At 41.6% G+C, this 27,071-nt stretch overlaps 1 protein-coding gene across 1 annotated transcript in view; it reads right to left on the reverse strand.

Annotated features, from left to right (window-relative positions):
• Nucleotides 1–251: 251 nt before the first annotated feature.
• GNS (glucosamine (N-acetyl)-6-sulfatase) overlaps nt 252–27,071 on the reverse strand; it is a 53,373-nt gene continuing 26,553 nt past the window's right edge. The window contains exons 10-14 of the mRNA XM_068561737.1: nt 21,217–21,318; nt 13,965–14,072; nt 12,816–12,926; nt 10,899–11,059; nt 252–2,993 (exon numbers count right to left, since the gene is read on the reverse strand). Of these exons, the coding sequence (XP_068417838.1) occupies nt 2,918–2,993; nt 10,899–11,059; nt 12,816–12,926; nt 13,965–14,072; nt 21,217–21,318 (558 nt within the window). The 3' untranslated portion in view covers nt 252–2,917. The remainder of the gene's footprint in view (nt 2,994–10,898; nt 11,060–12,815; nt 12,927–13,964; nt 14,073–21,216; nt 21,319–27,071) is intronic.

Below are 27,071 nucleotides of genomic sequence, written 5' to 3' on the forward strand. Positions count from 1 at the left end.
TTTTTTTTCTCCAAACTGTAAATGCATAATGATTTATCAGGAAGGATTTTCTACATGGTGCTCATCCAGGGATACTGGGCAGCAGGGACCACACATATACGAACGAGGTTTCCCGGTAGGGACTATGGTACCCAATGCGGAACAGCCCATCTCCAGTACTAGGTGAGTGATTAAAACATTAAACAGCATACAGCAAAGAACATTTGGTCAAAATTATCACTTGTGGACTAAAACAAAGGACACATTCCCACTAGAACAGAAATAAATTTTAATTCATTGAAAAGTGCAGCAGTGAACAGGGTCCTTCAAAGGGCACTTTCTTAGTCAAATGACTGAGATGACACAGAGCCAGGGCAGAATAACTTCTAAGAACAGATGATGCAAACACATGAATACACAAATTTAGTTGGACCTAAGCAGTGGTGAAACAAAAGACCCAAATATTCCCACCTAGTTCCACTGGTGAATCAGTTTAAATACCCTTTGCTTTCTCTTAATAAGGATCCTGGGACAATTTATCTTCTTTCATTAAAACACTAGTCCTTAGACACAAAAATATAACCTTCCATGGCTATCATTACTATTTTGTACAAAAACCCTACTGTTCTCAATTAAAATGTATTTTGCAACAGCACCATTGGTCAAAGATACTCAAAAGGCATTCCCTACTTTCTAGTTGTAGGGACTGTTATCTTACTTGAGGGAGAGCTTTGTAATAGGCAATCTTATAAGGCAAAATCTCTATTCTTCCCCAAGACCTCTGTTCGTTCCTAATGGTTACAGTTTTCTATTACCAATACATATGGACCTGGTCTTCTTAAAAGGGAAAATAATCAAAATTCAAATCAGTACAATTAAGAGAGAAACAAGGCAAGCCTCTTGCAGTGGGGCCCTTGTACATATCATTCTGAAAAATTCCAGTGCATTTTGTGGTCTGTAGTCCAGAAACTGAGGTCTCTTTATGAAAGATGATTTTAGTGTAGATCCAGAATGCAACCAATCCAAGAGAAAAAGTCAAATTAGAGGCCATTCAAAAATTAGGGGTACAAAAAAAGGGCTTCACTGCATTCCGCCCCGCCCACCCCCCAAACAAAAAAGTCTGATGAATGTAAGAGCAGTGGGACAGGAATACTATGAGCAGCTATTTGTGTCACTCTTAACGACATCATCTGTTTTCAGGAACCAGCATCATAAAACTGAATAATATGACATCACATTACAAGACCTGGTAAGAGTTGGTTTCTCTTTATTCAGGAATAACCATTGTCAACTTCCATTAATGTGGAAGCTGACTGATAGATTGATTAATGTTAAGACTCAAAAGTGTAGAATAAAGCCAATACCCATACTCAACATTGTAGTTTGCCTTTAGTTACAAAATTGTTAGAATTTCTTTTCCTAAAATGGTCACAGCAGAGGTATTCATTTCACTTGCCCATTTCACCTCTAAATACCACCACAGTTACTGGGATTGTATGAGGTAAAGGAATAAACCCAATGGCTATTAACCCAACATGGCTATCTGGAATTGTGATAGAAAAGTTACTTATGGCCATGTCTTACAAAGTGCTTAAAGCTCAACCTAGGACCTTACATAAAGCTAAAATCACTACTGCCTGAGTTGAACAGGTTATAAACCACAGTTCCTCCTCCTCCCCTGCTGCCACATCACCAATTAACCTTCTTGTGAAGAAGACACAAGAAATGGGATTGGTCTTCGAGCCAAGAGACAAAAACGCAGGTGTTCTAAACAGTGAGGAAATCTCAAGAAGATCGGGTTTCGACAGAGGAATAGTGAATTAGGCCCAAGTTACACAAGACTCCAAAAACTCAAGATGAAGTTTTCTGAAAGGGAAGAAGGTAAGTAGTTGGTACTCTGCATCAACTCTAAGAAATTCTTACATCTTACAACAAATGAACAGAATGTCAGCAATATGCAGAGGGAGTCTCACAATGTCACACATGGGACTAGAACCCAGGCTCCCTGCTGGACAGGCACTTACTACACCCTGATCTATAGCCCTTCAACCTGTCAACCAGAGAGCCCTACCTACAGAAGGCCCTCAGAAAACACAACCTTCACCAACCCTTGGAAGTCCTTCTCTGCTGAAATACTTAACCCACTTTATATTTCAGATCCGAGAAAGGAAAGTATCAAGAGAAGAGACATTCCCCAGATACCCCTGGTGTCCACTGGCGCTTCACGTGGTTAGCAGCTACTGGAAAGTAGATGTCCATCACCTTCATTAACTACCTGGAATTAGCCTTTACCAAAAGCTTGCTACTGTTCTATTTCAATGTAGCACCAGCCCAGAATTTCCAAAAAATGAACAGAGCTTCATTGATGCGTTTTAAATTTGTGATCCATTGTGATGGATATTATAAACAGTGTACTTCTACTGATCTAAAAACAATGGTATTTGTTCTTAATCAATCAGATGGGTCAGCTCTGATGGTTATTCTTCAAGCCATGTGATATTAGTATTTTTGATAGTGAAGTGTTCAATCTTGAATGCTATGCAGGTCCTCTGATTTTAGGTCAAGCTGTATACCAAAAACCTTGCCCCCCTAAAGCATTGCCATTTATCTGAATGGATTTACAAATCTAGACTTTGACCACATGGGGAATAATCAAGAACTGTGGCCCCAGGACAGAAAGGGTTTGGTGAGAACAAAGACCTCAGGAGTATCATCATCAGTTGAATAAAGGGACCAGGGACAGCCACTCCTGACACACAGGCAGAGTTCACAGTTTAACACATTGCACAAGGAAGTCAGCTGATTGGGTTGCTTTTTCAAACAGGACTTAAAGCCAGTCCAGAAACCCTTCCAGGCATGGTCTTGAAGACTAGCTACAGACACCTACTACAATCACTTCATCAGAAAGAGGCGTGCAAGGGATCCAACTGCAGAGGTGCTACAGATGTTTTGAAAACCTTCGAGTCCTGACACTGCCATGATTGTTGAACATGAGACGAGGGTCAAACCTGTATCTGGGCACAGAAAAAGAAAAAAACAATGTCACATTAACTACAGTTAGCCATTGAGTACTTCATTCAGAATATTAACTGGAAAGAATGGCAGGAAGGGATACAAAAGGAACAATTAAGTCACCAGAAGGGGATCTAGTGAGAAAGTCTGTAGTACAAAGCAAGAGTACTTAGTAATTAAGAGCATTTCCATCATAAAAGTCAGCAAGCACAAAATAATATAGTGGAAGTGGAGAGGAGAGGAGAAACAGAAGTAAGGCTAATCCTGAAAGGGGTTAAGAGGAAGGGTTTGAGCTTACTTTTTTTTTTTTTGGGGGGGGGGCAATCCCTCAACTATAAAGCAGCCCGGGGAAGAGTCTAGTCCTTGCTGAAAGCCCTTCCAACATTTTCAAAGGCCTGTCTTCTTTTTCAGTTTAGACACACAGACTGTGGTGGGTAAGAATGCAGGTCTGCACCTGACAGGAGCTTGAATCTGGCTCATTATGAACTTAGGTAAGTCACCAACCCCTCTGGCCACCAACAAAACAGGAAGGCAACTCATGTAAAACATGTGGCACATAAAATCACTTATTTACCACCCATGGGGAAGTAAGAATGAATGCCAATGGTAACTTGAGTTGAGACCTGGCAGACATGAAGAACACAGACTGGGGACTTCTCTGTTGGTCCAGTGGTTAAGACTCCGAGCTTCCACTGCAGGGGACACGGGTTCCATCCCTGGTTGAGGAACAAAGATCCCGCATGCCTCAGGGCGTGGCCAAAAAAAAAACACCAAAAAAACCCCCCACAGGCTGGCTGGACTTTGTGTGATCTGGAAATAACATTGTATTTTACTTTTATCTGCTACCTTACGGTAACAGACACTAACTCTTAGTATTATTTTACAGCAGGGGTTGGCCAAGTTTTTCTGTAAAGGGCCAGATAATAAATGTTTTAGAGTTTGTGGGCCACACAGTCTCTGTCCCAACTACTCAACTTTGTTGCTGAAGTGCAAAAGCAGCCCCAGGCAATACATAAATATCTGTGTGCACTGTATTCCAACTGGTGGTGTCTGGAGTGGGCCTGTGATATCTAGTCTGCTGACACCCACTCTAGAATTTAAAAGAAAACCAGGTGGAGTTTAAATAGCTCAGGCTAACATCAGCAAGGCCAGCATCTAGAATCTTAGTTATAAGCCTCCCGAATGTGTGCAAGACAGTTATGATTAAGAAAACAAAGCAATTTCATGGAAGAAGGAGAAGAGGGAAAGGGCCTGAGAAAATATCTGAAGAGATACTAGCTGAAAATTTCCCTAAAATGGGAAAGGAAACAATCACCCAATTCCAGGGAGTGCAGAGAGTCCCAGGCAGGATAAACCCAAGGAGGAACACACCAAGACACATATTAATCAAATTGACAAAAATTAAAGACAATGAAAAAATATTAAAAGCAGCAAGAGAAAAGCAACACATAACATACAACGGAATCCCCATAAGGTTATCGGCTGATTTCTCAGCAGAAACTCTGCAGGCCAGAAGGGAGTGGCACAATATATTAAAGTGATGAAAGGGAAGAACCTACAACCAAGATTACTCTACCCAGCAAGGCTCTCATTCAGAGTTGACAGAGAAATCAAAAGCTTTACAGACAAGCAAAAGCTAAGAGAATTCAGCATCACCAGACCAGCTTTGCAACCAATGTTAAAGGAACTTCTCTAGGCAGGGAAAAAAAAAGGCCACAACTAAAAAATTAAGAATGAGAAAGCTCACTGGTAAAGGCAAACATACAGTAAAGGTAGGAAATCATCCACACACAAATATGATATCAAAACCAGCAACTGTGAGAAGAAAAGAGTACAAATCCAGGATATTGGAAATGCATTTGAAATTAAAAGACCAGCAAATTAAAATAATCTTGTATATATATATATAGACTGCTATATCAAAACCTCATGGTAAATGCAAACTGAAAATCTACAGCGGATACACACACGCAAAAAAGAAAAAGGAATCCAAACACAACACTAAAAAGTTGAGCATCAAATCAGAAGAGAAGAGAACAAAAGAGGAAGGGGAGAAAAAAGACCTACAAAAGCAAATCCAAAACAATTAACAAAATGGCAATAAGAACATACATATTGATAATTACCTGAAATGAAAACGAACTACATGCTCCAACCAAAAGACACACACTGGCTGAATGGCTACGAAAACAAGACCCATATATATGCTGTCTACAAAAGACCCACTTCAGATCTATGGACACATACAGACAAAGCGAGGGGATGGAAAAAGGTATTCCATACAAATGGGAATCAGAAGAAAGCTGGAGTGGCAATACTCGTATCAGACAAAACAGACTTTAAAATAACACCCCACTTTCATCAATGGACAGATCATCCAGACAGAAAATCAATAAGGAAACACAGGCCTTAAATGACACATTAGACCAGATGCACTTAATTGAAATTTATAGAGCATTCCATCCAAAAGCAGCATAATATACATTCTTTTCAAGTGCACATGGAACATTCTCCAGCACTTATCACATGCTGGGCCACAAAGAGAGCTTCAATAAATTTAAGAAAATTGAAATCATATCAAGCATCTTCTCCATCCACAACACTATGAGATTAGAAATCAACTACAAGAAAAAAACTGTAAAAAGCACAAACACGTGGAGGCTAACAAAATGCTACTAAACATCCAATGGATCAGTGAAGAAATCAAAGAGGAAATCAAAAAATACCTAGAGACAAATGAAAACGAAAGCACAACAATCCAAAACCTATGGCATGCAACAGAAGCAGTTCTAAGAGGGAGTTCATAGCAATACAAGCTTACCTAAGGAAACGAGAAAAATCTCAAACATCCTAACCTTACACCTAAAGCAACTAGAGAAAGAAAAACAAACAAAACCCAAAGTTAGTAGAAGGAAAGAAATCACAAAGATCAGAGCAGAAATAAATGAAATAGAGACAAAGAAAACAATAGAAAAGATCAATGAAACTAAAATCTGGTTCTTTGAAATGATAAACAAAACTGATAAACCTTTAGCCAGACTCATCAAGAAAAAAAGGGAGAGGGCTCAAATCAATAAAATTAGAAATGAAAAAGGAGAAGTTGCAACTGACACCACAGAAATACAAAGGATCATAAGAGACTACTACAAGCAACTATATGCCAATAAAATGAACAACCTGCAAGAAATGGACAAATTCTTAGAAAGGTACAATCTCCCAAGACTGAACCAGGAAGAAACAGAAAATATGAACAGACCAATCACAAGTACTGAGATCGAAACTGTGATTAAAAAATTCCCAATGAACAAAAGTCCAGGACCAGATGACTTCACAGGCAAAGTCTATCAAATATTTAGAGAAGAGTTAACAGCTTTCCTTTTGAAACTATTCCATTGAAACTGTTCTCCAAAACTGCAGAGGAAGGAATACTCCCAAACTTACTCTATGAGGCCACCATTACCTTGATACCAAAATCAGACAAAGATACCACAAAAAATGAAAATTACAGGCCAATATCACTGATGAACATAGATGCAAAATCCTCAACAAAATACTAGCAAACCGAATCCAAAAATACCTTAAAAGGATCATACACCATGATCAAGTAGGATTTATCTCAGGGATGCAAGGATTTTTCAATATCTGCAAATCAATCAGTGTGATACACCACATTAACAAACTGAAGAATAAAAATCATATTTTCATCTCAATAGATACAGAAAAGCTTTTGACAAAATTCAATAACCATTTATGATAAACACTTTCCAGAAAGTGGGCCTAGAGCGAACCTATCTCAATATAATAAAGGCCAATGCTTACATTGTTAGGCCTACACCTAACGTCATACTCAATGGTGAAAAGCTGAAAGCATTTCCTCTAAGATCAGGAACAAGACAAGGATGTCCACTTTCTCCATTTTTATTCAACATAGTTTTGGAAGTCCTAGCCACAGCAATCAGAGAATAAAAAGAAATAAAAGGAATCCAAATGGGAAAAGAAGAAATAAAATTGTCACTGTTTGCAGATGACATGACACTATACATAGAAAATCCTAGAGATGCTACCAGTAAATGACTAGAGCTCGTCAGTGAATTAGGTAAAGCTGCAAGATACAAAATTAATATGCAGAAATCTGTTGCATTTCTATACACTAACAATGAAAGATCAGAAAGAGAAATTAAAGAAACAATCCCATTTACTGTCACATCAAAAATGTAAAATACCTAGGAATAAACCTACCTAAGGATTCAAAAGACCTGTACTCTAAAGACTATAAGATGCTGATGAAAGAAATCAAAGATGACATAAATAGATGGAAAGGTATACCATGTTTTTGGATTGGAAGAATCCATACTGTCAAATGACTGTACTACCCAAAGCAATGTACAGATTCAATGCAACTACCCAAAGCGATGTACAGATTCAATGCAATCCTTATCAAATTACCAATGGCATTTTTCACAGAACCAGAACAAAAAAATTTTAAATTTGTATGGAGACACAAAAGACCCTGAATAGCCAAAGCCATCCTGAGAAAGAAAAACAGAGCTGGAGGAATCAGGCTCCCTAACTTCAGACTATACTACAAAGCCGTCATCAACACAGTATGGTACTGGCACAAAAATAGAAATAGAGATCAATGGAACAGGATAGAAAGCCTGGAAATAAACCCACTCACCTATGGTTGATTAATTTATGACAAAGAAGGCAAGACTATACAGTGGAGAAAAGACAGACTCTTCAGTAAGTGGTGGTGGGAAAACTGAACAGCTACATGTAAGAGAATGAAATTAGAACATTCTCTAACATCATACACAAAAATAAACTCAAAATGGATTAAAGACCTAAATGTAAGACTGGATACTATAAAACTCTTAGAGGAAAACATTGGCAGAACACTCTGACATAAATCACAGCAACATTTTTTTGATCCACCTCCTAGAGTCATGGAAATAAAAACAAAAGTGAACCAAGGAAACCATAAACAAAACGAAAAGATAACTCACAGAATGAGAGAAAATATTTGAAAACAATGTGACTGACAAGGGATTAATCTCCAAAATTTACAAATAGCTCAAGCAGCTCAATATTAAAAAAACAACCCAATCCAAAAATGGGCAAATCTAAATAGACATTTCTCCAAAGAAGACATACAGATGGCCAATAAGCACATAAAAACATGCTCAACATCACTAATTATTAGAGAAATGCAAATCAAAACTGCAATGAGGTATCACCTCACACCAGTCAGAATGGCCATTATCAAAAAGTGTACAAACAATAAATGCTGGAGAGCCTGTGGAGAAAAGGGAACCCTCCTAAACTGTTGGTGAGAATGTAAATTGGTACAACCACTATGGAGAACAGTATGGAAGTTCCTTGAAAAACTAAAAATAGAGCTACCATATGATCCTGCAATCCCACTCCTGGGCATATATCTGAGAAAACCATAATTTGAAAAGATACATGCACCTCAATGTTCACTGCAGCACTATTTACAATAGCCAAAACATGGAAGCAACCTAAGTGTGCATCAACAGATGAATGGATAAAGATGTGGTACATATATACAATGGAATATTACTCAGCCATGAAAAAGAATGAAATAATACCATCTGTAGCAACATGGATGGACATGGAGATTATCATACTAAGTGAAGTAAGTCAGACAGAGAAAGACAAATATCATATGATATCGCTTATAAGTGGAATCTAAAAAAACAAAAAGATACAAATGAACTTATTTACAAAACAGAAATAGACTCACAGACTTAGAAAACAAACTTATGGTTATCAAAAGGGAAAGGTGGGGGGAGGGATAAATTGGGAGTTTGGGATTAACATATACACACTACTATATTTAAAATACATAACCAACAAGGACCTACTTACACAGGGAACTCTACGCAATACTCTGTAATAACCTAAATGGGAAAAGAATTCGAAAAAGATAGATATATGTATACATAGCTGAGTCACTCTGCTGTACACCTGAAACTAACAGAACACTGTAAATCAACTATACTCCAAAATAAAATAAAAATTAAAAACAAAAAACAAAAAAACCAAACCTGGGCTTCCCTGGTGGCACAGTGGTTGAGAATCTGCCTGCCAATGCAGGGGACACGGGTTCGAGCCCTGGTCTGGGAAGATCCCACATGCTGGGGAGCAACTGGGCCCGTGAGCCACAACTACTGAGCCTGCGCGTCTGGAGCCTGTGCTCCGCAACAAGAGAGGCCGCGATAGTGAGAGGCCCGCGCGTTGCGATGAAGAGTGGCCCCCGCTTGCCGCAACTAGAGAAAGCCCTCGCACAGAAACAAAGACCCAACACAGCCAAAAATAATAAATAAATAAATAAATAAATAAATAAATAAATAAAAAACAAACCTTGCCTGGAAGGCAAGAGATCTTGCTAAATCAGTTCCAAACAGTTGACCTTTGAGCAAATCACAACTCCAAGCACTATTTCCTCATGTGAAATTTACCTGTTTGGGCTCTAAGGGCTGTAGGGGAATTCCATGGTCGAGTCCTTCTAACACTTAACGGGGCTGCTGCATCTGACCTTCTGTGGCCCAACATTACAGTCCAAGATGTCCAAGTCTCATGACCCTCTATGCAAGATTTAGTTAGATGCTGGCTTTAAATTCCTAGAGTCAGTCAGCGACTGCTATAGACATCTAACTTTATTTAGTTTGGTAAAACATTCTGAGCAAAGTAGCTGTTAGAAACTGCAAAATCAGCATGTGTCAATTAGAAGTCTATTGCTTTTATCTTAGAGAATGAACTTCCTATTTCAAGGAACTGCCACCAAATGAGGATCCATTTCACTAACTTGGAGGAAAGATTAAAGCTGGGTGGTCAGAATGCTTGATCAGTTACTAATTACACATTAACAAGATTATCCATACAAAAGTTAATTAGCTTAAATGATATAAAATTATGATAAATATTGTCTTTTTATATTGTTACCTTTAGTTTGCTGGCATCCACGTCTCTTTGGCTCTATATACACTATTTAAAAGCAAAAGTACTACATTTCTTTAATAAATAGTCTACAATCCCCTTTCTCTACTCATTCACATACATTCCTCGCTGATTTGGATTGAAGATACCACTTCACGTGAAGGTAGCTGAATAATTTACTAGTTTCCATCAGCTTAGGACATCATTCTTCCCCCTCTCCTACAATCAGAGTGTAAGAACTGAAATAATCCTTTCCCAATGAAAGTCTGATTTTGAATTTTATAATCTTCAAGCGAAAAATGACAGGCTTCTTGCCACACACAGCTCAAATGCATGGTGTGCTGACAGCCATGTTACTGATGAAAAGTTACTGTTTAAGAGGAATGAGAGTAGGAGAAACAGAGCTGACTTAGTAGGTGAGTGTTAAATATCTTTCCAACCTTCACATATTGCAGCGGGCTTATTTATTTAGACACTTGAGAGTTCATACTTTCTATTTCATTGTGTGTATTTAATATATTAAATTTACTGGCAGGTATTCAAGTTTCTGTAATTGTGGCTTCTGAGAAATGAAATGAAAGCATATGCTCTCAGAGGCACTAGGGAACAGGGTAGCCCTGGGTCAGCTTACACTAAAGCAACCCCAGATGTCACCAGTGCCATCAAGTGGTACTATGACAAGCATCACAGGGAGGAAGAAGAGCCCCGTGTGGTACGGGCAGGGCTGCACCTCCAGCTGTAGCACCAACTGGCTGTGGAGAGCAGCTCATTTTCCCAGCACAACTGGCTGCTGCGCTGGGACACAGTGTTCCCCTTGTAAAGCAGGACAGAGAGAGACAGCTCAGCTCAGAGCAAGGAGGTCCCATCAGGCTCCCTGTGCCTTCAAGAATGGCAGGACTGCCAGAGACCACTGAACAAAGTTTCTGAGGACGATGCAAACTTACCCGGGGTCAAAGACCCCTGGAGTGCGGCAGGTTGGTCCAGAACAGGACTGTAACATCATTAGACGATAGTTCATCTTTCCTAAAAGCTCTGGGTCTATACTTTTAGCAATGTTATTGATTTGGTGTGGGTCTGCAGTCAGGTTATAGACTTCTACAAACACCTACAGGAAATGAAAAGATGGAGGCAAGAAAAAAGCAAGGGTTACATTTGAAGAAATACTCATGTGAGTTATTTCTAAATGGGAATGGAGGAGGCAGATTAAAGACCAAGGCCCAGGAGAATATCATTCGGTCTCAAGATTCTCAAAAAGCCCAAGGGTACAGAGGAGACAATGGAGCACCTGTTCTGGGGGTTGAATTGCTTTGGGTCTATGGCCCACATGCTGGAAAGGGGCCTCCAGCATCCCTGTGCCTTCAGGCAGTCAGGAGGGGAGAGAGGGGGAGAAGTTTATTACCTTCTATAATTAAAGCAGAGAACCAAAGGCTGGACCCTCAAATGGCAAGGGCTCAGAAACTAGACTTAGTAATGTTACTGAGTGAGAGCTGACATTTGAAGTTTATCTTTGCCTTACAATTGTGAAGATTCAAATGAGAACAGATACGAAAGTACTCTAACCTGTGTTACAAAAATGTTAAGTTTTCCTATTTTAAAAAGCAGTTTTGGGGGCTTCCCTGGTGGCGCAGTGGTTGAGAATCTGCCTGCCAATGCAGGGGACACGGGTTCGAGCCCTGGTCTGGGAAGATCCCACATGCCACGGAGCAACTGGGCCCGTGAGCCACAATTACTGAGCCTGCGCGTCTGGAGCCTGTGCTCCGCAACAAGAGAGGCTGCGATGGTGAGAGGCCCGCGCACCGCGATGAAGAGTGGTCCCCACTTGCCACAACTAGAGAAAGCCCTCGCACAGAAACGAAGACCCAAAACAGCCATAAATAAATAAATAAATAAAAGAACGTGAATTTCTTTAAAAAAAAAAAAAATACTTATAAAAAAAAAAAAAAAGCAGTTTTGGATAAATAACACCAATTGAGGAAAGATACAATATTATTTCTAAAATTAGACACATCTAATATCACTATTTCCCCATAATCTGTACTTTGTTCTCCAAACTGGAGTTAGTGATAGGCTAAGAAGATGTACTGTAGATAAATTTTGCCTATAAAGGCTTCAAGTAGCTGCCCTCGGACTATCGCTTTTAAAGCAGAAGGAACTGAGTTTGAGGGAAGCTCTCTTGCTTGTTGTCCGAAGTGCTCAGAAGCTACAAATAAATAGAGAGCAAGTCAATTTCTGAAAAACACGACGGGCACCGGCTCCATATGGCAAGATGTGGGCTGCCAGATGGGGTAGGTGCACACTCGCTGATAAACAGTAAGAAACCACACGGGACGGCAGTCAGTGTGATCCTTCAGATAATCCACGCTGATCCGGGCTGGCTGAAAGCCACCTTCCTCCAAGGATGCTGCCTTTAACCTGCTAATCTGTTTGATCAGCACTGGACCGCACTGTGGTGGCGACAGAAGGGTCTGAACCATGCTGGTTGCCAGGAAACTTTCTAAGAGAGGCCCCAACTCCTTTCATCTCCATAGAAGTTGAGGCACCTTACCTTCACCCCAAACTTTCAGAGAAGCAAACAGACCAGCCATGTAGCATCCTGAAAAAGTGAACTGCGTGCATTTAAAGTGTACGTGTGGGTGATGGTGGGACTGGAGAAAACCCCACCCAGCAAGGTGAGTTAGAGAAGTCAAGTATGGCCTTGTGCAATTCTAGTTCCTCAACTGACGGAAACCCAAGGGCAAGTACAGATAAGAAACCCATCCTCCCCAGGGAGCATCCTTGGAATTGTTCTTCTGCCACGAAGTTCAGCCAACAAAGCCCTGGCAGTAGACACAAGGGGTGGGGGAGGCAGCAGGCCCTCTTACCTCCTGGTCATCAAACTCGCAATACTGTAAATTCCACATTTCTGACATGGTCCTCACACAGGCATACGTGTTGTTATATGCATCTTCACACACACAGTCTGGGAAACATTGCTGTAGGGACATTTAAAAAGTTAACTGAAGAGCGTTCTTCTATAGTAACGAATGCGACTTGCTTACCACGGCGGCCAGGTTGGCTCAAGCCAGACATACAACTGGACAGAAGTGAGGAAACCTTTCACAGAGAAGTAAATCAAAAATAGATGTGAGGCTCTGTTCCTTACTGAGGGCTGACTGGATTAAGGAACATGGGGTGTGGCTGCTTTGTCTGTAGACTTGCCATCCCTGCCTGCTACTCTCCCGACAAGAATTAGCTGTAATGAACACCTGTAAAACGTATGGGTTGGTAAGGAGAAGAAATCAATACACGGATGAGTCACTACGAAGGTGTATTAGGATCTTTCATCCTAAAGGGTTGGAGAAAAAGGCTAAAATGAACTTTGTGGAAACATCTGTAAGTAAGTTGTTTATGAGTGCTCTTATCACCAAATAGGACTTAGGTCTTATTCCATCCTATCTTCCATACCATCTTTTGGTTGGTTCTTTACTATATTGTAACACTCTGGTATTCGGCTCCTTATTCTCTTTAGAGAATGGGAAATCGGAGAGCCAACTCCAAATTGGAGTTGGCTCTCCGATTTCCCATTCTCTAAAGAGAGGCTAATGTCACTGTTACCACCTCCACGACCAGCCTGGCTGCCACCAAATCAAGACACACGCCATGGCACGGTTACAGGTGGAAACCCCATCTCTCTGTTGGATGCCACTGATAACATCCCTAATGAAAAATGGTACCGCGATTGGGAAGGGTAGAAAAAGAGGAGGGGGTACTGATAAGGTAAGAAGATAAGCAGATATGTGAACTTGTTCCGAAAACTGGAAGAATTCGAAGTGCACCTTCTGACAACAGGTGGGAAGCATCATTTTTCAGGATTATTTTTACCTCTGTCTATCTCCTGATCTCCCAGAGTCAAATGACAAAGTGACAGGAGGAGGACTGAGATGAAGAGTTTCAGCACTTGGCACATCTAAACCAATGCCATACCGTGCTGTCAGTGAGAAAGCTACTAAGCCAACTCGGGCTACACTCACGGACACTCCAGGACTCAGGGAAGGACACGTTGGGTCGGTGACGTTACGGCCTTCTCCTTGATATTCCACCAGGACATCCGATCGCCAAGTCAGATTACTGGCTCCTTTCTAGAAGGAAGAGCAAAAGTGGTTTCTGTGAGGCATGTAGACTGTGATAAAGATGTCATTCATTAATAATGTTATTCATTCTACTGCTAAAGGGGACTTGGGAGTCAAAACACATTGGACTGTTCGTTCAGTAACTGAAGGGAATGACTAAAACAGAGACATTTGAAGGCTACCGAGTATCATGTTTGGTATTTATAGAGTCCTCACAAGTGATGTGAATTGCTTTGAGCATTTAATAGTTATTTCCCAAGACTACTTCTGTGAAGCAGGTCAGGAGCTAAGCAAGAATCAAAGTCACAGGGCAAGGTGCTGAAGGTTCAGATCAGAGTAAACAATACTGTCTGCAAACCCTGTAAGAACTCTTCTAAGCTCATACTCAGAAATTCAACAGGGCTGGTGTGCTAAGGACTGTATTAGGGTTGAAGTACTTCCTGATGGTCAGAATGAAGATACCATACATATATCAACTCATTTACTTTTTGCTGCACATCAGTGGAGCAGAAGGAAAACAGCAGCAGCATTTGCAGTGGGAAAGTTTAAGACAGGTACACAAATGGTGAAAGGAGGAAGGATCTAGGAGTAAGAGGGAGTTTGGGATCAAAAGAACAACGTGAGCACAGGATGGAAGCAGAACACCTGGTGGTACGGGTTCCTGATATCCAGCTTTCAGACAAGGAAGCAGTGCCAAGGCAGGTGGAGAGGCAGGCTGGTACCAAACAGAAAAAGGTCCTGATAGCAGGCTGCCCACTTGTTCTACAAAGAACAGCAGGTGATGGGAAGCTACGGGAAGGAGGGGTGGGGAAGGGGGTTTGAGCAGGGAAGTAACACAGCTAAGGCTGTGCTTTAGAAAAGTCGGCCCAGCAGCCGCAGAATCTGGAGATGGAGTGAAGACAGGGATGGGGAGGTCAGGTTAGAAGGGGCTCTTAAAATGGTCTACAGCCTTAGTAGTCAAAGTCTGGTTTGTGATCTATCAGCAACACCTGGGGGCTTGTTAGAAATGCACAATCTTAGGCCCTACTTTAGCCTTAAGGAGCCAGAGTCTGCATTTTAATAAAATCCTCTGGTGACTCATATGCACTGTGAAATTCGAGAAGCACTGCTCCAAAACAATGGTGCTCAAAATGTGCCCCCAGCAGGATCAGTAATCTGCTGGGAATGTGTTACAAACACAAATTCTTAATTGCCCATGGGAGTGGGGAGTCATCTGCATTTGAACCAGCCCCACAGGCACCGCTGATGAATGCTAGTTTGAGAACCACGGCTCTAAGGACCCGAGTGGGCCTATTTAGCCTGGTGACCACAGTGGGGAATGCGTGATGGCCTGCACAAGGCCGTGGAATGCCACAGCTGCCTGGAAAGGGAGAGTCAGAGAAGAACGTATTTCCTAATCACTATGCTATGATGAAACCCGAACAATCCTGTGCTGATGAAGGTCTCAGAAATCGTAAATCACAGGTGACTTCAGAAGCTGCCGCTCCCCTGAAAGAAACCATTCTGCCAACCCCGAGCCACGGAAGCTGGGGGTCAAGGGAAAAGCTTATCTGTCAGATTTGAGTGGACCTCAAAACCCCACACTTAAATGTCAAAGTATGTAGGGGTAAAAAGAGTGCCTGGGAGGTCTAGAGCAGAGGCCTCTAACTTGGCTGCAAATTAAAACCACTGGGGGAGACTTGAAAATCCCAAGGGCCAGGTCACATCTTGGGCCAATTAATCAGGCTCGCTGGGGCTGGGACCCAGGTGTTAGTATTTTAGTTTCCCAGGTGATACTAATGTGCCACCAAGTTTAAGACTGATGGTCAGGAGGGGTCATGGTCTGTGCCTTTATAGTCTCTGTTGCAACTATTCAATTCTGCTGTTGTAGCAGGAAAGTAGGCCAATCAATACATACATGGAGGCTGAGTTCTGAGACACCTTCATTTACAAAAACCGGGGGTGGGCTCGACTTGGCCCACAGGGGTTGGCCAATCCCTGGTCTACAGCAGCCCTATCCAGCAGAACTTTCTGACTGAAATGTTCTGTAACTGTTGCCCAATACAATGGCTTCTGAGCAACTGATATGTGGCTAGTGCCACTGAGCAACTGAATTTTTCATTTTATTCTAGTTAATTTAAATAGTCTCACGTGGCTAGTAGCGGCCGTATTAGGGCAGAGCTAGAGGTATAACAGCCACAAACTGCTCTGCAGCGCTAATACATCAGAGGTTTCACTGGACCAACCTCCAAAACAAAACAAGGCAAAGAGCCATGTCCTAAGTGGCATTTCCAAAACTTTGCAGAGAAATTAACTATGAAATAACAGTGATTTTAGCCCTGTAGTGAAGGTTTTTTTTTCCTAATTAGAAATAAATAAGGTATACAGTGTAAGATTTGTATGGGAAGAGTTAAGAAATGTAAATTTCCCTCTATCTGATCTATAGATTCATTGTAATTCCAGCTGAAGCCCAAAATGATTTTTTAGGCCATCTGAAAAGCTGTTTTTAAAGTTTATAGGGAAGAGAGGTAACCGCCTCTTAGGATACCCCTAAGAACAATGAGAAAGGTGTGCCCACGCAAAGATTTAATTATACAGCTTTACAACAAGATAAAAAGATACTGGTTCAGGGAGAGACAGATCTGTGGAACAGAAAAGACAGCTGAGTATTTACAGAGAAAAAAATGAAATTGGATCCCTGACTCCTACCATGCAAGAAAACCAATTCTAGATACATCAAGGACTTGAATGTAGAGGCAGAACTACAAACCTTTCAGAAGAAAATTTGGGAGCATTGTTTTCTGACCTCAAGGTTCAGAAGCATTTTTATAAACAAGACACAAAGAACACTAACCATAAACTGAGATGATTTATACATTCAACTCCTGTCTTCTCATATCTTAATGTAGGGAAAAGACAACAAACAGCAAGAATATAATGGGCAAAAAGAGGCATTTCACAAGGGAAGAAGCACAAAAGGCATAAAGAAAGATGATTCACTGATCAAAAACCCAATTTAAAAAAATGGGTAAAGGATCTGAATAGACCTGTCTCCAATGAAGACATACAAATGTCCAATAAACGTATGACATTCAACGTCATACAAACGTATGATATTCAACGTCATTCATACGTACATACAAACGTATGATATTCAACATGATTAGTCATTAGGGAAATGTAAATCAGAACCACAATGAGTACCACTCACACCCACTAAGACATAATAGAAAGACTGGTAACAGCAAGTGCTGGCAAGGACGTGGAGAAACTGGAACCCTTTTACACTGCTGGTGGGAATATATAAAACGGTGCAATCACTTTAGAAACAAGTCTGGCAGTTCCTCAGAAGGTTAAACATAAAATCACCACGTGACCTCGCAATTCTACTCTTAGGGATACACTCAGGAGAATGGAAAACATTAGTTTGCCCCCAAATTTATACACAAATGTTCACAGCAGTATTATTCATAATAGTCAAAAACAGGAAACAACCCAAATGTCTGTCAACTGATGGGTGGATAAATAAATGTGACACATCCACATAATGGAATATTATTCAGTAATAAAAACAAAAGTACTGATACATGTTACAATGGGGATGACCCTTTTCAGCCAATCACAAGAGACCACATACTGTATGATTCTATTTCTAGAAAATGTCCACAGTAGACTAATCTATAGAGACAGAAAGTAGATTAGTGCCTGCCTGGTGCTGGGAGAGGGAGTAATGGGGGAGTGACTGCTAATGTATTTGGGGGTTTCTTTTGGGGGTGATGAAAATGTTCTAAAATTAAGATTATGGTGTGGCTGTACAACTCTGAATAACTGTAAACTTTAAACTTCTGAATTGTATAGTAAGTGAATTAAGCTGTTAAAAAAATGATTCAGGGGCTTCCCTGGTGGCACAGTGGTTGAGAATCTGCCTGCCAATGCAGGGCACACGGGTTCGAGCCCTGGTCTGGGAAGATCCCACATGCCGCGGAGCAAATGGGCCCGTGAGCCACAGCTACTGAGCCTGTGCGTCTGGAGCCTGTGCTCCGCAACAAGAGGCCGCGACAGTGAGAGGCCCGCGCACCGCGATGAAGAGTGGCCCCCGCTTGCCGCAACTAGAGAAGGCCCTCGCACAGAAACGAAGACCCAACACACCCAAAAATAAATAAATTAATTAATTAATTTAAAAAAAAAATGATTCATCTCGGGCATCGCTGGTGGCACAGTGGTTAAGAATCTGCCTGCCAATGCAGGGGACACGGGTTCGATCCCTGGTCCGGGATGATCCCACATGCCGTGGAGCGACTGAGCCTGTGTGCCACAACTGCTGAGCCTGTGCTCTAGAGCCCACGTGCCACAACTACTGAAGCCTGCAAGCCTAGAGCCCGTGCTCTGCCACAAGAGAAGCCACCACAGTGAGAAGCCCGCGCGCAGCAAGGAAAACAAATGCAGCCAAAAATAAATAAATATTATTTTAAAAAAAAAAGATTCATCTCATTAATAAAGAAATGCACAGTAGGACCAAATATAATTTTGATCTTTTTCACCCCTTAGATTGGCAAATATTAAGTAGTCGGACAGTTTCATATAGAGCAAAGGGAATTCTCATAAGTTACTGGTGGGAATGTAAACTTGATGACGATTTTGTACAAAAACTTGGTAATATTTGTAGGAATGAACATGTGAGGTTCCTGTAACCTTGGTGCATATACACATGCTCACTGGGAAACATGTATGAGAATGCTATAGAAGCAATGTTCCTAGAACAAAACTGGGAACACCACAAATGTACATTGAGAGAAAACATGATTAAGTAGTGATGCATTCCTTCTTACAATGGAATATTAGGCATCTGTGAACAATATGGATCAATTTGCAAACAATGATGAATTGAAAAAAGTCCTGATTACAACTGGTAGAATATCACTTTTACAGTGCAAAGCAAGACAGGTATTGTTCCCCCCAAGATAGGTATGTTGTTTAGGGACATATCCATGATAATTACTAAAAAATAAAAGCCAGAGATTAACAACCGTACAATTCAGAAAAGCACTCATTTGTATGGGCAGGTAAGGGGCGGGATGGGGAGGAGCCCATAGGAAGATGCATCAGTATGGGGAATATTTCAGTTCTTAAATGGGCTGATGGGTTCATGTGTATTTCTTGTGTTTCATAACTTATGTGAGTTATGGGTATTCTCTTGTATAAATCATATATTACCTAATAATAAATTGTGATAGACTCAGACAAATCAATGAGGAAGAGTCATCTATAATGAGTATTGATCCTTCAAACTTCTCTATGCTTAAACATATTTACATACATATTTAATGAGAAAGATGCTGTTTTGAAACTTTTTCTCCCTAAAGTATGTGGTGGGCATCTTTCCAAGTCAATGTATACATACCTACACCATTTAGTGTTGGTTTAATAGTCTATTGTTTAATTGTGCCACAATTTGACCAATTCCCTACTGTATATTTAGGTTTTCAATTTTCTTCTATTAATACATGTAGTTTTTTTTTTTTTTCTTTATTTTTCGCTGTGTTGGGTCTTCGTTTCTGTGCAAGGGCTTTCTCTAGTTGCGGCAAGCGGGGGCCACTCTTCATCGCGGTGCGCAGGCCTCTCACTATCGCGGCCTCTCTTGTTGCGGAGCACAGGCTCCAGACGCGCAGGCTCAGTAGTTGTGGCTCACGGGCCCAGTTGCTCCGCGGCATGTGGGATCTTCCCAGACCAGGGCTTGAACCCGTGTCCCCTGCATTCGCAGGCAGACCCTCAACCACTGTGCCACCAGGGAAGCCCCAATACATGTAGTTTTTATACTTAGCTCTGGGCAGTGCTAGGCACTAGGTACTCAAATATTTCCTTTTTAAAAATTTCTTTTTATTTATTTTTGGCTGCATTGGGTCTTCGTTGCTGCGCACAGGCTTTCGCTAGTTGCAGCAAGCAGGGGCTACTCTTCGTTGTGGTGCATGGGTTTCTCATTGCATTGGCTTCTCTTGTTGCGGAGCATGGGCTCTAGGCACGTGCACTCAGTAGTTGTGGCTCACGGGCTCTAGAGTGCAGGCTCAGTAGCTGTGGTGCATGGGCTTAGTTGCTCCGCGGCATGTGGGATCTTCCTGGACCAGGGCTTGAACCCGTGGTCCCCTGCATTGGCAGGCGGATTCTTAACCACTGCGCCACCAGGGAAGCCCCCTCAAATATTTCTTGAATGAATTTTGTTTTCTTAAAATAAATTCTCAGATGGGACTGCTTCATGTGTATTTTGCAGTGATGGGTCTTGTTAAATTAGCCTACTGATAGCTTATACTGATTACACTTCAATGAACAGAGTCTGAGTAGCTTTCATTTTCTTAAACTTCTGTAAATACAGGGTATTAATCTTTTTAATCTTTGCCAGTTCTACAGGCGATAGAGGCCTCCTTTAGTTAAGCATTTCTTTGATCAGCATTGAAGCAATTTTTTTGCACTGACTTTGGCCATTTTTAATTCCTCTGGAAGTTGACTATTCACTTCTTTTGCCCATTTTTTTTTTTTTTTTTAAGAAAGTCTTTTTATTTATTTATTTATGGCTGTGTTGGGTCTTCGTTTCTGTGCGAGGGCTTTCTCTAGTTGTGGCAAGTGGGGGCCACTCTTCATCGCGGTGCGCGGGCCTCTCACTATCGCAGCCTCTGTTGCTGCGGAGCACAGGCTCCAGACGTGCAGGCTCAGTAATTGTGGCTCACAGGCCTAGTTGCTCCGTGGCATGTGGGATCTTCCCAGACCAGGGCTCGAACCCGTGTCCCCTGCATTGGCAGGCAGACTCTCAACCACTGCGCCACCAGGGAAGCCCTTTTGCCCATTTTTATACTGGGATATTAATATTTGCTTTTAAGAACTCATCTATTAAAACTAATTACCCTTTTTCATGTATGTTGCAAATATTTTCCCAATTTGTCACCTGTTTTAATTTTATGATGGGGCTTTTGGGGGAGAAGGGAAAAAGGGAGGATATAGAACTCTGTTCATGTGTGTCCCGTCTTTTTTTAAGAAAACTCCTTCCCACGACAGATAAGAGAAAAATTCTATCCTCTGCTCCCCTAATTTAACAGCTTTAAGATTTAAATTTTAAGTCTACTTATATAACCTGGAATTTATTTCAGAATCTTGGCTCAGGCCTGATTTAGGGCTTTATACTCACCAAAATGGGCAAGAAAGACATCCCATCCATCTGTGTCTTATTCAGATTGTAGCCAGCGATGTCCAAAATAGTAGGACCCAAGTCAATGTTAGCAACGAGCATCTATGAGAAAGAGGAAAAAACAGTCAATTGATCTAGAACACAGTTCGTCCCATTTTCCTTTTCTATCTATACTAGAGTTCTCTTTCCCCCAACCCACCTGTGAGACAAACAGCACTTACTATTATCTTTTGTACAACCCATACTTCCTACTGCATATATTCAAATATAACTATAATAATATTTAATATACAAAACATAAAGCCTTATAAAGTTTATAATACATGCTCCTGGGAAGTTAATGTTTATTCTACCCATACTGTTACCACTGATAAAAACATTTTTCAAGATTCTTTTAGGATTGCCTTGAGTCTGTTACAAACGATGAGAAAAATGTCGGGCTATTTTATACAAAGTGTTTTCCAACTTGATTATTCTTATTAGTTCACTAAACTTGACTTCAAATTGACTCCTGACGTTTTTTAAAGGCTCAAAGGTTGAATGCTTGTCACCAATGAGGATGTTAGCCTTTTTAACAGTTTTTTGAAGTGACAACACTGGTAAGAAATGTTTGCAGTAGTTTTTGAAGACTGCAGAAAACTCATCCCAACAATGCATCAATAAGTTTCCTTAAAGAGCACAAAATTTGGATGTTTTTATTTTTTTAATTTATTTTCTTTTTTAAAAATAAGTTTATTTTATTTATTTATTTTTGGCTGCGTTGGATCTTCGTTGCTACACATGGGCTTTTCTCTAGTTGCGGAGAGCGGGGGGCAACTCTTTGTTGCAATGCGCAGGCTTCTCATTGTGGTGGCTTCTCTTGTTGCGGAGCATGGGCTCTAGGCACACGGGCTTCAGTAGTTGTGGGTCACTGGCTCTAGAGCGCATGCTCAGTAGTTGTTGCGCATGAGCTTAGTTGCTCCGCGGCATGTGGGATCTTCCTGGACCAGGGCTTGAACCCGTGTCCCCTGCACTGGCAGGCGGATTCTTAACCACTGCACCACCAGGGAAGTCCCAAAACTTGGATGTTTTTAAACAAAGATTCTAGAAATTAAAGACATTGTCCAGCATTTATACCTTGCCATATCTCCTTGATTTATTGGACTATTTTTCTTCTGTATACAATACCGCTACCAGGCCTAAACTAGCATAGTCCAAAGTCCAATAGGGATAGAACAGGAGTCATACATGTAATTTAAAATTGTCTAGTGACCACATTAAAGTAAAAAAAAAAAAAAGAGGTGAAATTCATTGTTAAATATTTAAATATTACTATTTCAACATGTAAGCAATACAAAAAGGTGATGAGATTTTACTTCAAAAAAATTTTTGAATCAAGTGTTTGAAATCTGGTATTTTACAATTATAACATCTCAATCTGGACTATCCCATATATGTTCTGGCTCAAGAACCACATGAACTTTTGTAGCAGAGAGTCTAGAAGTCACGTGGTCACAGGCTAGAAAAAGCCTTGGAGTGATGGAGACAATCCACCAGGGAAACGAAGGGAACTAGTGTTCACTGAGCACCTATTCTGGGTCAGTGCTTAATGCTTATCCTCATTTAATCCTCCCCACAGTCATAGAAAGCAGTATTTTCCCCATTTTACAGATGAGGAAATGAAAGAGAAGTAACTGACACAAAGTCAGCAGCCTGTAACTGGAAAAGCTGTCGTTTACTGGAAATAAATAACAGTCTTTAAAACTGTTGAGAGGGACTTCCCTGGTGGTGCAGCGGTTAAGAATCCACCTGCCAGGCCTTCCCTGGTGGCACAGTGGTTGAGAATCTGCCTGCCAATGCAGGGGACACGGGTTCGAGCCCTGGTCTGGGAAGATCCCACATGCCGCGGAGCAGCTAGGCCCGTGAGCCACAATTACGGAGCCTGCGCGTCTGGAGCCTCTGCTCCGCAACAAGAGAGGCCGCCATAATGAGAGGCCCGCGCACCGCGATGAAGAGTGGCCCCCACTTGCCGCAACTAGAGAAAGCCCTTGCACAGAAACAAAGACCCAACACAGCCATAATAAATAAATAAAGAATCCTGGTCAAAAAAGGTGATGATTTACTTTCTAAAAAAAAAAAAAAAAAATCCACCTGCCAATGTAGAGGACACGGGTTCAAGCCCCAGTCCGGGAAGATCCCACATGCCACGGAGCAAGTAAGCCCGTGGGCCACAACTACTGAGAGCCCACGTGCCACAACTACTGAAGCCTGCTCGCCTAGAACCCGTGCTCTGCCACAAAGAGAAGCCACCACAATGAGAAGCATGCACACCACAACAAAGACCCAATGCAGCCAAAAAAAAAACAAAAAAACACAACTGTTGAGAAAACTCAGATCATCTCAGGAGAAGCCAAATGGGGATTTAAAAAAAAATCTAATCCTATTAATTTAAAAACAAAACCGAAGTACAGACATGAAAGGCAAGAAGCACCGTTCAGTAGCAGCCAGGTTTCCTGGTAGCTAGGATGGCTCCTGGAGGGCAGAGTGATACACATATCCTGGCTCTGAACCAATCAGTGTAACTCTGCAGCTGTTGGAAATTACCCTTCAGTGGCAGGCAACTCACGGGAAAAGCAATCCATATGTTGCTGAGGATAAAAAACACAAAAACTATGTCTCTAGGGATTACACAAGACCCGGTGTTAGAGATATCTTTCCTGGTTCCAAGTACCCCAGGCAGACTGAGCGGCTTAGAATACAGTGAACAAGAGTGAGTATGAATACGGAAGAGACCATAGCAGGAAAGGAGAGACAAGCAGAGACACCACCTCCAGAATCAGATAAAGGCAACAAGACTCCAAAATGTGACTGACAGATCTCCAGTGATGTCCAGAACATGAATGAAGTCAAGTCAGTCCCACAGGTATTATTAACATGTCCAAGGCACCAAAATAATAAAACCCACAGAGATAAAACAGTGACTGCCAGTCTCAGCAGGAATTGCCTCGAGCCATCAGCAATGGGTGGGAGCGCCCTCTAGTGGCAGTTTGCTCTACGGGGGGAGGGGAGGAGAAAGGTCTGCAAGATCCAGGACAAGTCAAGTAGCTAATTCGGCACAAGTATCATAAACGCCATCACCAGGACTCTTTCTTCCCAGGTATCTACAATGATCACATCCTCCCTAAAAATGACGGACAAATTCTCTTCCTACTGGGTTTTGTTTGACTAAGACGTAGAGTCTCAAAATTAGCATACAGTGTCAGGAGACGGGAGACTTCTAGTAGATACCAAGTATGGGTGAAGAATTCAAGAGAGAATTATACCTCTCTCTGGTTTTTATACAGCCAAGGATTAGAATGGATACTATGAGCCCATCACCCTAATGACATCTAGAAACATTGGCATTTCAAGTTCCTAAAATGGTATTATTGCTTTTATCACTGAGTATAAAGATCCATTTAAGGACTGGAACAGGCTTCCCTGGTGGCGCAGTGGTTGAGAATCTGCCTGCCAGTGCAGGGAACACGGGTTCGAGCCCTGGTCTGGGAGGATCCCACATGCCGCGGAGCAAATGGACCCGTCAGCCACAACTACTGAGCCTGCGCGTCTGGAGCCTGTGCTCCGCAACAAGAGAGGCCGCGATAGTGAGAGGCCCGCGCACCGCGATGAAGAGTGGCCCCCGCTTGCCGCAACTAGAGAAAGCCCTCGCACAGAAACGAAGACCCAACACAGCCAAAAATAAATAAATAAATAAATAAATAAAATATAAATTGTTTTTAAAAAAAAAAAAAAAAGGACTGGTACAGAAAACGCTCTGACAAGACCAAGTAAATTATTTCATGAATCACAGCCTCACAGTTTGTTTGGGAATGTGCTTAGGATTAAAGTATATATACGTTTTGATCAAACATAAGGCCCTAAAAAACTCTGGGGGGCATGAGATCGAGGGATATCATGCCTTGAACCTGCTTATTTTTTAGCTCTGGAAGAAAGACAGTGCTGCAGAATTACCCAAAAGAATAAGGGCTCCCAGGAGGGTACATCAGGTTTTCAAACAGACTTTTAAGCCCTGATGTTAAAGAGTTCATGTAAGGCTTTCAAAAAAAAGACTCAAAGCACACGAGAGAGCACCCCAAATCCATCTACTGAAAAGCACTAGGGAGGAGATACGGGGATATATGTATATGTATAACTGATTCACTTTGTTATAAAGCAGAAGCTAACACACCATTGTAAAGCAAGTATACTCCAATGAAGATGTTTAAAAAAAAAAAAAAGAAAGAAAAGCACTGAAAGCAGAGAACTCTACACGTCTTGGGCTGCTTCATCTGGATTTGCCCCTCACGCCCCACTTCCCTAACAAGGAGTAAGCCAGGGCGTCACCTAGTTACACTTGAGAATTTGCCCTTAGCATCCTCCCAATTTCACATGGGGAAACCAAGGCTTAGTCTATCCAAAGTCTTAAAGCCAATAGGTGGTCTTCCTGACTCCCAGTTCAGTTTTATTTCCCCTGGATCATGCTATGTCATTTCCATTTTTGTACTAACCTTTTCCTTTCTTAAAGCCTGCTTGAAGAAATTCTATCACCAGATCTAAAGCTAGATTCATTTATAGCCAGAGGAGAAGACCTCAGCAGCCAATGTTTGGCATCCACCCATACCACCGGCCCCTGGCTCACCCCAGCAGCCAACACAAAGCCAGATCCACTGGTCAAACGTGTCCTACTTTGGCTACTAGGCTGTTGCCCGCGCAGCTCATTATGCTCAACCCACCACCCTGTGGCCCTCACACAGAACCTGCACCAAGACAACTCCGCTGCCAGCACACGATGAGTCACCCACCATCTCTGACACACTGTGCTAGATGGAAGCGGGGCACTTCATACGTCTCAAACCACATATGTCAGCACAGAGTGTCAAAAACCATGGTTTTTTTTTTTTTTTTTTGGCCATGCCGCTGTGGGATCTTAGTCCCCCAACTAGGGATTGAACCCAGGCCCTCAGCAGTGATAGTGCAGAGTCATACCACTGGACCGCCAGGGAATTCCCAAAAAACCATGGATTTTGAGAACAGACAGTTAATTTTCAGACCTGGTTTTGCCACTTACTGTGTGACCCTGGTAATATATCCATTCACACAACTTGGATGTCACCCATTGTATGTTAAGGGTTGGGTATTTTTTTTTTTTTAATTACAGTTGATTGACAATGTTGTGTTAATTTCTGCTGTAGAGCACAGTGATTCAGTTACACACATATAGAGATACATTCTTGTTTTTAAATATGCTTTTCCATTATGGTTTATCATAGGATATTGAATATAGTTCCCTAGGCTATATAATAGGACCTTTTTTAAAAATTTTTATTTTATATTGGAGCATAGTTGATTAACAATGTTGTGTTAGTTTCAGGTGTACAGCAAAGTGATTCAGTTATACGTGTATCTATTCTTTTTCAAATTCTTTTCCCATTTAGGTTATTACAGAATACTGAGCAGAGTTCCCTGTGCTATACAGTAAAAGGACCTTGTTGTTTATCCATTGTATATATAATAGCTTACATGTGCTAACCCCAAACTCCCACTAAGAGCTGGGTATTCTAAGTTCGGATAATACCTCTCAACTAGGGACTCCTAGAGTCAAAAAGACAAACTCAGTCGGGTGTGGTAAGTGTGAGGCCAGCTGGGAAAGGCACCCACTCCATGTGGGGCGGGGGTCTACAGTGACGTTCATTTAGGGGAGCCCTAAACTGAAGCCCCGAAGGACAATTAACTTAGCCAGGTGAAAGGGGCATGAGGTGGGCATTCACACAGAAGGAGCAGCCCAGCTGTACAAAGGCAAGGAGGTGAGAGAGATGGTTCAAGTAGGAAGTAAAAGT

Source organism: Eschrichtius robustus, chromosome 13 (genome assembly GCF_028021215.1).
Source record: "Eschrichtius robustus isolate mEscRob2 chromosome 13, mEscRob2.pri, whole genome shotgun sequence".
Lineage (NCBI taxonomy): Eukaryota > Metazoa > Chordata > Mammalia > Artiodactyla > Eschrichtiidae > Eschrichtius > Eschrichtius robustus.